At 50.9% G+C, this 13,706-nt stretch overlaps 1 protein-coding gene across 2 annotated transcripts in view; it reads right to left on the minus strand.

Annotated features, from left to right (window-relative positions):
- HPSE2 (heparanase 2 (inactive)) overlaps positions 1 to 13,706 on the minus strand; it is a 272,272-nt gene that overhangs the window by 30,103 nt on the left and 228,463 nt on the right. Inside the window, exons 8-9 of one of the 2 annotated variants that reach the window (XM_073354666.1) lie at positions 3,758 to 3,864; positions 1,947 to 2,061 (exon numbers count right to left, since the gene is read on the minus strand). In XM_073354666.1, coding sequence (XP_073210767.1) covers positions 1,947 to 2,061; positions 3,758 to 3,864 — 222 coding nt within the window. The remainder of the gene's footprint in view (positions 1 to 1,946; positions 2,062 to 3,757; positions 3,865 to 13,706) is intronic. The other variant, XM_073354667.1, reaches the window with a different exon arrangement.

Raw genomic sequence — 13,706 nt, forward strand, 5'->3', positions numbered from 1 at the left:
AGGAGCATGGGAAATGAATTAATTCTGAAGCATGTGGGAGAGGGAATAAACAATTACTCCAGGGGGGATGGCAGCTCTCTTACTTTATGACAGGAATTATCTTTAAAATGGCAATGAAGTCCATGTTAAAGCCCTGTGCTGCCTTTAACAGCCAAGGGTTTGCTCCTGTAACTCCTGCCCTTGGAGCTCATAATCTCACACCATCTTAACCTCTGCAGAGGGCTCCTCAAGGCACTTACTCCCTGCTCCAGCTGAGCCAGCTGGCAAGTGGGCACATATACACTGCTACCTAGACCTTAGAGTAAGTCAAGCTCTGGGCTGTAGAAGAAACTTCTCAACAGGAGTTTGGAAAGGCCCCAGAGTCACCTGGGGATGGAGGTGCTGAGGCTTGGCCAGGGGACTTGGGTCTTTGGAGGAAAACCATCAACCATTTGCCCCAGGAGCCAGTTTTAGTTCAAACAGGATTGAAGGATGAATGAACAGGGAGACTCACTCCCCTGTGGCCAGGAAAGAGGGATCAGTCTGGGTCACATTAGGACATGTTGGTGGGGCCTCCTGGAGCCCGGAGCCCATTATGAAGTTCAATGGGGAGCTGAGGATGCATGGACAACATGAGATTGTATTCCCCTCTGCTTTAGCGAGTCACTCTTTGCTACTACCCACAGAATGAATTTGGGAGAAATAATCTAAAACATAGACCTCCAATGTCTTCCCCTGATGCCTGATGATGCGAGAACAGAGGTGTACAACTCAACAGCTGATTAGCTGGGAGAAAACTGTAAAACCCACTTCATGGAGGCTCTGACCCCTCGCTGACTCTCCCTGAGATCTCAGCACAGTATAAAACCCACCGCTTTTTACTGGCAGGATTTTGTTATCAAATGCTGAGCTCTCTGAAGTGGCTGCCCTTATGATTCCCAGAGCTCCACTCCACATTCCAAGGGCCTGCTGGCAGGGCTGTCAGATTGGTACCCTGGACCAGCCTTGTAAATTCCTTTCCGTGGAGATACAGAACACCTCTCTGCAGTGCCAAGTTCTCCACTTACAAGGTGCAGAATTTATTAGACTGAGAAAAGATGAAAAGGAAACCTGCCCCTTTAAAGCAGTTTTACATACGGTTTCTTTATTAGAGCTCTGCGCGCTTGGAGCTCTGCGCACAGCTGCCTGAGTCTTTCTGAAGAGCTACAAATGAAAGGTTTTGCACTGAATCAATGGGAACTGCTCTGCTCTGTGAACATCTTTTGCCTTCATTTCTATAAATCGAAAACCAGGCACTGATTCCAACCCCAACTCCCTGGGTCCGGTGCTCTCTGGAGATCTGGTCACTCTTCACTTTGAGCCTGTGTTTCTACACCACACTTTCCCTTCCTTCTGAACCCAGGTACCTCCTTTGGGCTGTCCCCTCACTCTGCCCACTCCAGTGCACAGGGCCCCTCAAAGTGATGTGCTGCATGTCCTCTGCCTGCCCACGGCACCCCCGGTTAGCCAGCAGCATTAGCCTCTGTCCCAAGTTCAGCCCCCGGGGTCCACAGAGTCTCCTCTTTTGGATACCGTTTCAGCTCCAGACGTAGAGCTGCCCCATCTGCTTTCAACATGTTGCGTCTGACATTAACTAATGTCTCCTATTAGCACTGAAAGAAACCGATCTGGAAAAATTCATTTTCAAGTGGAGTTCAAACAGGCCACAAGGAGAAGTGGATTCTTGACTGCACACAGGATTGTTTTTGCGGTGAAGCCAAGCGTCTGAGAAACCGGTCAAGGGCACAGACGACAAGAACTTCTCTCTCTGATTTACTAACTGGGAACAGGAAAGGGAAGACAAAATCCACCCACTTCAAAGGGCCAAGAAGGTGAATCACAGAGACTGTGTGTGCGTGTGCGTGCAAGAGTGTGTGTGTGTGTGTCAGTGACAGAGAGATGGAGCAGGAGCCTCCTCACACACCTACCGGCAAAGGGTTAAAGTTCTGGTCCACAAGGTGATTATGTCCATGGTCAAAAAACGAGCGTCGCATCACTACCTCAATGCCCTGGTTGGCCAACATACCCAAGGTGTTCAGCCACCTGGAACGAGGAAGAGAGCTGTGTCAATAGGTGGCCGGAGGAGCACACTTGCTGAGTGGCCGGCTGAGAAACCCCCAAAGGCATGTTTCTGTCCCAAGGGCCACGCTCCAGTCGTTTGCACTGGGCACTAGCTCCAGGAGAAGGCAATATATGAAGGTGCTAATGTCTCCGTTCCACGGGATCGTTACGACAGAAGCCATGTCGAGCACTTTATTGTTCCACATAGATGAACTGAGGGACCTCAGACAATTTTACCAGCTGGATACCTAGTGCCTCTCCCCAGTCCTGCCACACCACGTCACCCCTGCACACATCAGTTCTGCTTGTCCACACCTCCATCACCGGAGCCCATACACACTCCCACTATCACCCCTACACACACATTGCATCCTCACACCCAGCCACATCACTACAACCCACGTGCACAACCCTAACCATCACATCCCCACACACACCATACTGCCCTGGTATATGCCTCCTCCTCCCAAGCATCCCAGACTGTAGCAGGGTGCTGTTGCAAAAGCACCTAATTAGCCTCTGCCCAGTCAGCTCCAATCAGGGGAAACAGATGGGGGCTGATGGAAAAGGCCTGATGCCGGCCTGAGGATTGGCAACACCTGCCAGCCTGACAAGCCAAGGGCTATAAAGGCCGGGAGGGAGTCAGAAGGCAGGGGGGCAGCCCGGGAGAAGCCAGTCAGGGAGGGAACTGGAGGCCTCCTAGCTGACGGCCGACTCTGCCTGTAAAGGAGGTTGAATAATCCTGTAAAGCTTGTAAATAGAGAAACACCGGTGGTGGGATAACTGCAGGTAAATAAAGACACGGGTGTTGCACAACCCTGAAGCCTCTCTGAGCCTTACTGGGGGCAGCAAGAGGGCCCCAGGAAGAGGGGCGGGTTGTGGACCCTGTTACACAGACCTACAGACACACCTTACAACTCTTTCCAGAAAGAAAGATAATCTTCTAAACCTCCGATTATTGCAGTCAGCTCTAACCCTAGGAACTGGAACTATGCAGCAAGAGACCACAGGCTGCTCTGTCATGCCAGCCAGCAAACCCTGGGAACCATGAACATCTTGGGCTTCTAAGGTGTAAAGAAACCGGATTCCAAACTGGAGCCGTACAGAGCTCCTTTATAGGCTCTTGCTTCAGATGAGATTGCACACCCCTGTGAATGAATGAAGGAGTGAGTGCCGGTGAGAAAGCATGTCTGCAGCTGAAAGAAAAGGGCAAAGAGCTGGGGACCCAGCGACATGCCAGGGGGAGGGGGTGCGGGTCTCTCTGTGGCCAGACAAGCATGTCAGGTGAGCGATGGAGCCGCTTTCCTTCCCTCTCGAGACAGAATCAGGGGTAGAACCGGCCGGTTTTGTTCACTCCCAGCTCTGAGATGCCCCGGGAATCGGACTGTTCCGAATAGTCCCACGCTTTGATTCCTGTGGCCGGCCTGGGCCTGTGGGGCTGTTCCGCTTTCCTGTCTCCATCCGTTAGGCAGGAGGGGGACAGATTCGTATCTCGTGTGCCCTGCTGTCAGCCCAGAGCTCCTCGCCTGTGGTAATGAGACTGCTCAGGCGCAGAGCACGAGCCGTGGAAATGTGCGCTCCCAGCAGAGCTGTGAACCTGCTCCCAGCTGCAGACAGCTCCCCCCCGCCCCATTGCACTGTAGGAGTGTGTGTGGGTCCCACGCCCCACCCAACTCACAGGAATCCAGCAGCGTACGAATCCGAGAGATTGTTCATGCCTCCAGCTGAGGTGGCTCCGATACCTTCAAGCCAGATCTTCTTCCCAGGTGCATAGGTATTTACCACCTGTTCATAAAACAAAAAGAGCAGGAGACCGTCATCCTGTCCCTCGGCTGCAGGGTGCAGGTCATCACTGCCTGGCCACTGGCAGGAGCCTGAGAACAACCAGCCAAAGCAGGAGGTTGGCCAGGAGCAGCCCGCCACAGAGCCGGGCAGGGGAGCCCAGCGCCCGGCTGAGCCACTGGGGATGCCAGAGGCCGCTGTAGTCTCGACCCGCCTGACACGGCAGAGGGTGAAAGTGGGCACAGGCTGCGACGCTACCTGATTAAACTCGGACCACGGAAATCTTTGTTGCTACCACCATCACATAATTGCAGGAAACCTTGTACAAAAGCTGTCTAGTGAGGTGTCCATGGAAAGGTTGTGATTCGCTGAATGTGGTTATGCTATTTGCACGCATGGATCGTATTTGTATCTGAAGTTATGAGTATTGGCTCTGTACCTGGATTTCTAATGTGTTTGTTCTGGGAAACTCCAACAAGCCTGCACATCTTAGAGAGACTATGCAAATTAAGTGGATCATCAAGGAACATTTAACTCACAATGGAAGACATCGACCTACCCTGAATGGACTTTCCTGTGAAGAACATGCTGTTTGGGGTATAGGTAATGACTTTTACTGGGACTAAGTGAAATCAGGCATGGACATGTGACTTGCCCATGTGACCCCAAACTCCATCTTTTACCTGTAATTTTCCACCAGCAGCAGTGAGGGCTTTGTTTGAAACATTGGATTTCCCTCTGCATGGCAGAAGCTATGAAAGGCGCTGGAAACACCTCCATTTTGCCTCTTTCCTGCTCAAGGCTCTGGACTGTGGACTTATACTAATAGGAGCATCTAACCAAGGGACTGAGGACCTTCCAATGATTTGGAAGCTATCAGAGACTTGACTTAAGTCATCAGTTTATTCCATCACTGCTACAAGCCTGAACCAAGAACTTTGCAATTATTGTATGTATTTGATTCCTTTAACCAATTTTAACTTTCTTTCTTTCTTTCTTATAAATAAACCTTTAGATTTTAGATATTAAAGGATTGGCAAAAGCGTGATTATTGGGTAAGATTATTGGGTAAGATCTGAGTTGTATATTGACCTAGGTGTGTGGCTGGTCCTTTGGGATCAGAAGAACCTTTTATTTGATAGGTTTCAGAGTAGCAGCCATATTAGTCTGTATTCACAAAAAGAAAAGGAGTACTTGTGGCACCTTAGAGACTAACCAATTTATTTGAGCATAAGCTTTCGTGAGCTACAGCTCACTTCCTCAGATGCATAAAGTGGAAAATACAGTGAGGAGATTTATATACACACAGACCATGAAAAAATGAGTGTTTATCATACACATTGTAAGGAGAGTGATCACTTAAGATGAGCTATTACCAGCAGGAGAGTGGGGTGGGGGGAGAGTAAACCTTTTGAAGTGATAATCAAGGTGGGCCATTTCTAGCACATTTCCAGGAGTTAACAAGAACAGTGGGGGTCACTGGTCACTCTGGTCACTTGATTTCTGACCTAAAAGTGACTATTCTTCAACAAAAAAACTTCGAAAACAGACTCAATGAGAGACTGCTGAATTGGAATTATTTTGCAAATTGGATACAATTAACTTAGGCTTGAATAGAGACTGGGAGTGGTTGAGTCATTATACAAAGTAAAACTATTTCCCCTTGTTTATTCCTCCCTCCCCCCCGTTAACTCCTGGAAATGTGCTGGAAATGGCCCACCTTGATTATTACTTCAAAAGGTTTACTCTCCCCCCACCCCACTCTCCTGCTGGTAATAGCTCATCTTAAGTGATCACTCTCCTTACAATGTGTATGATAAACACCCATGTTTTCATGGTCTGTGTGTATATAAATCTCCTCACTGTATTTTCCACTTTATGCATCCGATGAAGTGAGCTGTAGCTCATGAAAGCTGATGCTCAAATAAATTGGTTAGTCTCTAAGGTGCCACAAGTCCTCCTTTTCTTTTATTTGATGAAATTGGTTTTAAAGAACCACTCATCTTTAAGTCTAGTGTTTTGGGTGGTGATACAAGGACTGGAACGCCTACGAAAATTGCTTTTCTGACTTCTTGTTAGCCAGTGTGGTGAACCAGAAGTTTACTTTTGTTGCTGGTTTGGTATATCTCATAGGAGAATAACCACCAGTTTTGGGGTGTGTCTGCCCTATTTCTCAGCAGTTTGTCCTGAATTTGGTATTCTCAGTTGTGACCCACGATGGCCTGGTGACAGGCATCAGGGAGCAGGGAGGTGACAGGTGCAGGAACAGTCAGGCAAAGCACATGCAGTTTCCAGTCCTGTCGGGCCAGATCTATGATGCGCAGAGGGAGTGCTGAGGGATCCCCACCCCCAATTGGAGAGACGATTGAAGGGATTTCCCTGCCTCTGGGGGACTCTGCTAAATCTCCCTCAGTAGAGAGCCCTGCCCCATGGGCTCAAAAGCCTGTTCCTGGAAGAATGCGTACACAGCTGACGGCAAGCGTGGTCCTTTGGGCTGGGCTGGGCACGTGGATCCCACAGATGCTGCTCCCGCCCCTGCACAGGAGTTTGGAAATTTCTCACTGAGCAGCACCACTCAGGCTCTCGTGCTCCTGCTCCTGAAAGCCTGGTGGGCGGGGCGACCCCAACTGCCAGCCAGTTTCTTCGCCATCCAGGGCCTGAAGGGTCAGACTCTGAGCTGTGGGGCTGGAGTGTGGGGCCTGGGATCCACATGCACATCCACATCTCAAAGAACCACAATTATTGTAAGGCAAGTGTGACACTGAGCCAGCGAGGGTTAAACAGTCAGCAGGCTACGGGCCCTAAAGATCAACCTTCAAGAACATATTAGGGAAGTACTGAAGTGGCAAACAGTCAGCAAAGCCATGGACAAGAGCTCCATATCGTTAGCAAATTAGAGGTAAATACTAATTGTATTTGTCTATGTTTACCTATATCAGGGTTGGAAGGGACCCCAGAAGGTCATCTAGTCCAACCCCCTGCTCGAAGCAGGACCAATTCCCAGTTAAATCATCCCAGCCAGGGCTTTGTCAAGCCTGACCTTAAAAACCTCTAAGGAAGGAGATTCTACCACCTCCCTAGGTAACGCATTCCAGTGTTTCACCACCCTCTTAGTGAAAAAGTTTTTCCTAATATCCAATCTAAACCTCCCCCACTGCAACTTGAGACCATTACTCCTCGTTCTGTCATCTGCTACCATTGAGAACAGTCTAGAGCCATCCTCTTTGGAACCCCCTTTCAGGTAGTTGAAAGCAGCTATCAAATCCCCCCTCATTCTTCTCTTCTGCAGGCTAAACAATCCCAGCTCCCTCAGCCTCTCCTCATAACTCATGTGTTCCAGTCCCCTAATCATTTTTGTTGCCCTTCGCTGGACTCTCTCCAATTTATCCACATCCTTCTTGAAGTGTGGGGCCCAAAACTGGACACAGTACTCCAGATGAGGCCTCACCAATGTCGAATAGAGGGGAACGATCACGTCCCTCGATCTGCTCGCTATGCCCCTACTTATACATCCCAAAATGCCATTGGCCTTCTTGGCAACAAGGGCACACTGCTGACTCATATCCAGCTTCTCGTCCATTGTCACCCCTAGGTCCTTTTCCGCAGAACTGCTGCCTAGCCATTCGGTCCCTAGTCTGTAGCTGTGCATTGGGTTCTTCCGTCCTAAGTGCAGGACCCTGCACTTATCCTTATTGAACCTCATCAGACCACACACTCACTGAATGCTGGGCTGCAGCAACAGCGGTCTCACAGGTCCAGATGGGTCTCTCCAGGGTCTGCAGGAGACAGGCTTTCACAGGAAGGTGTTATTCACACCTGTCTGATGCAGCCCCAAAGTGTCTGGCACTCAGGGCCAGCCCACAACATTTTGGCATCTGAGGCTGGGCGCTCAAATGACACCCCCATGCCCCTTCACTTGGGCCAAAACTTTGAAAGGTCTCAGTTCTGCTTTCTTCCTGTTCTACTCCTCTCATGGTACTGCTCTGCTACCTACCCCAATGACGGAGAACTAACGGCTTAAAATGCCTTGTTCAAAAATTTTAAGTAACACTTAACTTTCAAATGTCTGAACGGCAAATGTAACTTTTCTTGTCTGCATAGTAAATACTGGCATTTTTATCTGTTTGAATAATCAAAGTGGTGCTTTCCGTGCCTTCTTGGTTGCAAAGATTTGAACTGCTTCCTGAAGGTCCACAGTCTGGGCCAGCTCATGCTTTGTTGAGATGGTGGCAAGGCCGACCAGCCTCTCCTGTGTCATTGTGGCGTGTAGATGTGTTTTTATTAACCTCAGCTTGGAGAAGCTGTGTTCTCCACTGGCAACTGCTACAAGAAGTGTTAGAAGTATGCGCAGAGCAACAAAAGCATTTGGAAAGAGGGTGGTCATCTTATTTGTGCACATATATTCCAGAACAGCTTTTGGAGTTGATCCTGCTGACATGTATCTTGAAAGGGCTTTCAGTTCATCCCCTAAATCACTCGCATCAATATCGCGCATGTCATCATGTGTCATCAACACTGTCTCTAGTGCCCTGCATTGCTGGTGTCGGTCTTCTTCAGGTATAGTGGGGAGTTTTGGAATATCATACAACATCCCAAATATACTTCTGTGTTCCTTGAGCTGCATGAAATGTTCTTCACCTGACTGTATTGCACAATCTAGCACCTGGTTAAAGAATTCAACTTTGAATTGTTGTTTGGGGTCTCTTATGGGATTATCCCGTGCCTTGTAATGTCTTCTTCGGTGACTCTTGTACTCTTGAATGGGTGGGAAAATAGCTTCAGTGTGAAGTTCCTCTGCCAACTTCTGTGCACTCTTCAGAACATTTTGAAATCCCTCATCTGACCGGTAAAACTGTAGGTATGACTTTGCTTTGTCCAGTTGTTCCATTGCTCCAGATATATCAAGGTCAACACCTTGGAGTCTCTTGCTTACAACATTTATTTCAAACAGTATGTCATGCCACAACACTAAGCCACACGGAAATTTGAAGTTATGTATGTTTCTGGTGATTTCATTTCCCTCTGCCACTGTTCTCCCACGAACAGTTCCTGTCATAGCATTATCCTCCATAATGGCAACTATGGCATCATCTATCTTCCCAATTTGGTGTTTGATAGGCTTTATTGCCTCCACACGACTTTCCTATTGTGTGGCACTCAGTGGTTTCAGTGTCAGAGAGGATGTTCCCAGATGTTGCTTCAAAATTTGCCATCAATGAGTTGATGCAGAGAAAAATACACAGATGCTTTGAATTACATTAAAAAATTCAGCAGCCTCACGAGAAGCTGATGCTGCATCACTGACCACCAAGTTCAATGAATGAGAACTGCATGGGACAAAAAAAGCTCGAGGGTTTAGCTCTCGGATCCGTGTCTGCACTCTTCCTGTTCTTTCCTCTCATGTTGGCACCATTATCGTAGCCCTGACCTCTCCTGTCAGCTATCGCAATTCCCGTCTCTTCCAGCTTTTTAAGAAGCACATTTGTCACACCCGCTCCTGTAGCATCATCAATGTCAATAAATTCTAGAAAATGCTCTGACAGTCACCACTGCAGGGACATTGTCACTAGGCTCTGTTGTTGTTGTTACAAAACGCACCATTAAAGTCGTTTGTTCCGTATGGCTGATGTCAGGTGTGCAGTCCAGAATAACAGAGTAAGATCTTGCTGACTTCAGATCTGCCACAATCTGCTGTTTGACTTTTGTTGCCAGAAACTGTATGATCTCATTTTGAATGGTTTTTCCAAGGTAGTGGTGTGTGTACATCTCTTGGGTGGTGACTCAGATGCTCTGGAGTCCAGCATCAAAGTCAGCCATCAGCTCCACAATTTTAAGGAAGTTTCCATTGCTTGGCACATACAGCTGATCTGAAGTGCCACGCAGGGCTAGGTTTTGGGTTGCAAGCATTCTCACAAAGGCAATGAGCCTTTTCAGAACATTTGGCCAGTAAAGAGACTCTGATGCAATCTTCTCTTGATGCTGATCATCTGTGGTGGCCTTTAACCTTAGTCTCATCTCAAGCTCTTTCCACCTGCGGAATGCTCTCTGGTGATTTGCTGCCTTCTCATGGCATGCCAGATTTCTAGCCAAATGTTTCCAGTCCTTTGTTCCTGTAGAACCCAATGTGGCTGGAACATTAGACTGGAAGAGTTTTTTCAACAAAACCAGTATGCAGCATTCTGGGTTTTTGAGTACATAAGCCATGGCCTCTCCACTTTGTCACCACTGGGGATTTCACGCCAGTAATGTGCTGGATGGAAACTTCTATTTTCATTGTCTTTGGGGAACATGAAGTTTTTCACTTGCTGTGGCCCGTGCAGTACAAGGAAGTCCCTCAGGCTACTGCTCAGGGGGGTCCACTGTCCTGGATCCTCTAGACTTAAGGAACTAAACTCAGCAGCTGCTGTTTCCTTGCGCCTCCACCACACTCTTCTCTGATCCACACTTTTCTTCAGGACTGTGCATGGTTACATCCATTTGCGGTGAAGATATGGATGCTGCAGCAGCTGCCAGGTCACCTGCACTCTGACTGACTGGAAGATCAGGCAGCTCCTCACCACTCACATCCTCACTGGGGCCGGAAGGCTCACCGTGAACATTTGTGTCTGTGTATCTCGGGAGAGCTCCTTCCTGCTTAGATAGAAAAGCTTCCTTTGCTTTCTTTCTTTTTCTGAATGCTGCCCCAGAGGGGCGTTTTCTTCTTTCACTCCTGGCTGCTGTTCTGGGCCAGCTAGAGTGGCTCTCAACACTCAATTGAAGGGGACAAATAAACAGGCTGGTAGCAGGGCCTGAGCAAGGGAAGAGATCAGCGTCTTAAGGGCCTCACTGGCTCCTACTACTTCAGTTGACGGCCTGTTCTCCTCCAGTGGGTTCAGGGAAGCAGCAGGGAACAGGAAGCTCCCCGAGAAGCTGGGGTTAATCAGTCCAGGCCCTGGGGGGGCTAGAGAGGTACCCAAGAGGCTCCTCCTCCTCTCTCTCCCTGCATCTCCTGCTGCTTTCTGTGATTCCCTCTCCCCTTGTCTCCTGCCTGCCTGTTCTGTCTCTTGTGCCCCCCTCCTCCAGCCCAGCTTTCCCACATCTCTGTGTGTCTCCAGCAGAGAGAATCCAGACTCACCAGCAGCAGACACCATTTTCTACACCCGGGGTCCTAGGGGCGCCCCCCGCCCCCAGTCTGACACCTGAGGCGGCCGCCTCAGTTCGCCTCATGGTAAGGCCAGTGCTGCTGGCACTGGCAGAGAGGGAGGGGCACAGCCCCGTTCAGCCCACCCCCCCCAGCGACTTCACAGCGGAGGGAGGGCAGCACCACCACCTTCCCTTCGCCCTGGTGAATCCCCTCCCAGGCACGTGGCACAGGACGACGTGAATGGGGTTGGTGAGCTCTGCTGGAAGCAGGTGGCATTCATACCTTGCTCCTAATAGACCACCTGCCCACCCGCAATCCACACTGCCCTCCCTCCTGGGGTTCGGCTCTGTACTACCTCAGACATTGCACCCCAGTGCCTAGGGTTTCCCTGCGCGCCCTCTCTGCCCCACCCCGTCTTCCCGCTCGCCGGAGAGAGGGGCGCCAACCCTTTTGGTATCGTGGCTGGAACTAACTGTCCCCGGCTGGTGGCAGGACTCCGCAACGGTCGCACGGCGTCTTCTGCAGGCAGGGGTCGGGCACCCGGGGCCGCCCCTTCGTCAGCTGGTTCCGAGAGCCTGGCTTAGCGTTAAACCCACTCTCCCTCGTTTACTTGGCGCTCCTGGGCTGTTACTGCCCCTGCCTGGCAGACCCCGGATTGTGCATTGCTCTCATTCCACTGCAGCCACTGATTTACACCAATGCAGGATCGGGCCCTAGGCAGCTGTTCCGGAGACGAGCCGAGCCCCAGCAGGGCGTCACGTCTCTGCAGGTTGCCTCTCGGAGAGCCTCCCCCTTTCAATGCTAGGCCAGGGGCTCGCGGGCTCCGTGACAGCACTGCCCATTGGAACATGGAGGACGTCATTTTGAAGCGCAAAATAGCTTCCTCTGCAGAGCGCGGCCTCAAGGCTCATGGAGACGTCGCTCTGCAAAGCACACACCCTACATGTGAGGTCATGCTCTGTGGCGCAGAACGACGCCCTCTGCAGAGTAGGGATCGCTGTGACCCCATGCGCTGCGACCCACCGTTCCGGAACCGCTGCATCAGGCCCTGGGCCCTCACAATACATCTACCCAGTGTTTTGGAGCCCGCGGGAGCGAGCATCCCAACCTGGCTGGACAGACTTGGGTTACCGGGACTCACACAGCACTCTAGAAACAGCTGTGTAGACCGTGCCTCGACATGCCAGCTCAGGCGGGAGCTTGGGTTCCGAAGCCTCGGGAGGGCGCGGACGTCAGACCCTGAGCTGCAACTTCAGCGCACTGGTGACACCGCTGTTTCTAGAGCTCTAGGTAGAGGCCCGCTAGCCCAGGTCTGTCGAGCCAGGCTTCAGGGGGAGGCTGGGAGGCCCCACAATGCTGTATAGACGTACCCCACTTTCCATGCTCCATCACTCCACGCCTGGGTTCCTGACCTCAGCACCTCTGGGCCTCACCAGGGCTCTTTCAGAAAGCTTAGCAGCTTGGAGCCTGCCCCTCCTGGGAGCCAGACGGCCAGCAGGCATTTGCAGCGACCCAGGACAGATTTTTCTAAGCACGACCCGTGTTTATTAGTCAGCTGGAATTCAGTGTTTAGGGACAGTGAGTGGAAATGCCCCGGCCTAATTGGCCAGTTTCTCTTTGCTCAGTTAGGCAGTCCCACGTTGCACTGGACGGGCAGGCAGGCTGCCTGCTTGCAGCTAACCGCCCTGGCCTTACTCTGCTGGAAGTTCTGGAGAGCCGGTTTCCTGTCCCCCTTCCTAATGCCTTGGGGTTGGTCCTTTGTCTTACGTCTCGGTTATGCTGTTTTCATGTGTACTGCCCGTCCCCCTGACGCACGGGTTCAGGTAGGGGACGGGCTGTGGTCAGACAGGTAATTGTCCATCCACATCCAACAGATCCTCTGGGCTGGCTGTCATTACCATGGTGTCTCCATGGTAGCTTCATTCACATGCTCACAGTTCTTGTTAGTCCATTCATACTAACCTGGCATGATCCACACCTGGTCAATTCATCATTTAGCCCCCCGTCTCTGGAAAGAAATTAACCCCTTTGGTGGCAGTACAAAAGTGAGTGGGAAACTGAGTCATACAGGCTTTTCATAAACCCCCCCAGAACTTTCCCATGTTCTCCCTGCAGAGCTTTCCCATCTCTCACTCACTGCTCCTATCAGTCTCTCCAACACCCCGCTGCTGCTCCAACCACGTCACTCCCCCACCCCCACTTCTGGGTCCCTGCGCTGCCTCCCCATCTCTTTTTGTCCTTGCCCTCACCTTCCAGATAACTGGACCCCTTCCTCCATCGCCGCCCAGCCCTGCTCCCCGCATCTCCTTCCATAGCTCTACCCCAGGTCTGAGCAACCTCCTGTCTCAGCACACCAAGCTACACCACCCTCCTCCAGGCCCCTCACAGCATCTCACGCTGCCTGGTTTTCACCCCTCCGTGCACCTGCGCAGGGTCAGCGTAACCCTTGCCCCTCCCCAACACAGCACAGATCACGTGCCGCAATGGGAGATGTTCTGCTCAGCTGGGCCCAAAGGAGACAAAAAGGCTGATTGAGTCACACAGTCAAAGCCCCCAAGGACAGAGCTTCCTGCCGTCACAGATCAAACAGCAAGAGAACAGCATTTCCTCAGGCCTTGACTCTCTCTTTAGCTTCCCCACTTCTGTTGCTGGCATACTGCCCACCCCCACCCCTCCAGGACTCGGGGGAGGCTGCCCATGAAGCTTGTTTACAAGGTGAGGG

The sequence above is a fragment of the Lepidochelys kempii genome, chromosome 7 (genome assembly GCF_965140265.1).
Source record: "Lepidochelys kempii isolate rLepKem1 chromosome 7, rLepKem1.hap2, whole genome shotgun sequence".
Classification (NCBI taxonomy): domain Eukaryota; kingdom Metazoa; phylum Chordata; order Testudines; family Cheloniidae; genus Lepidochelys; species Lepidochelys kempii.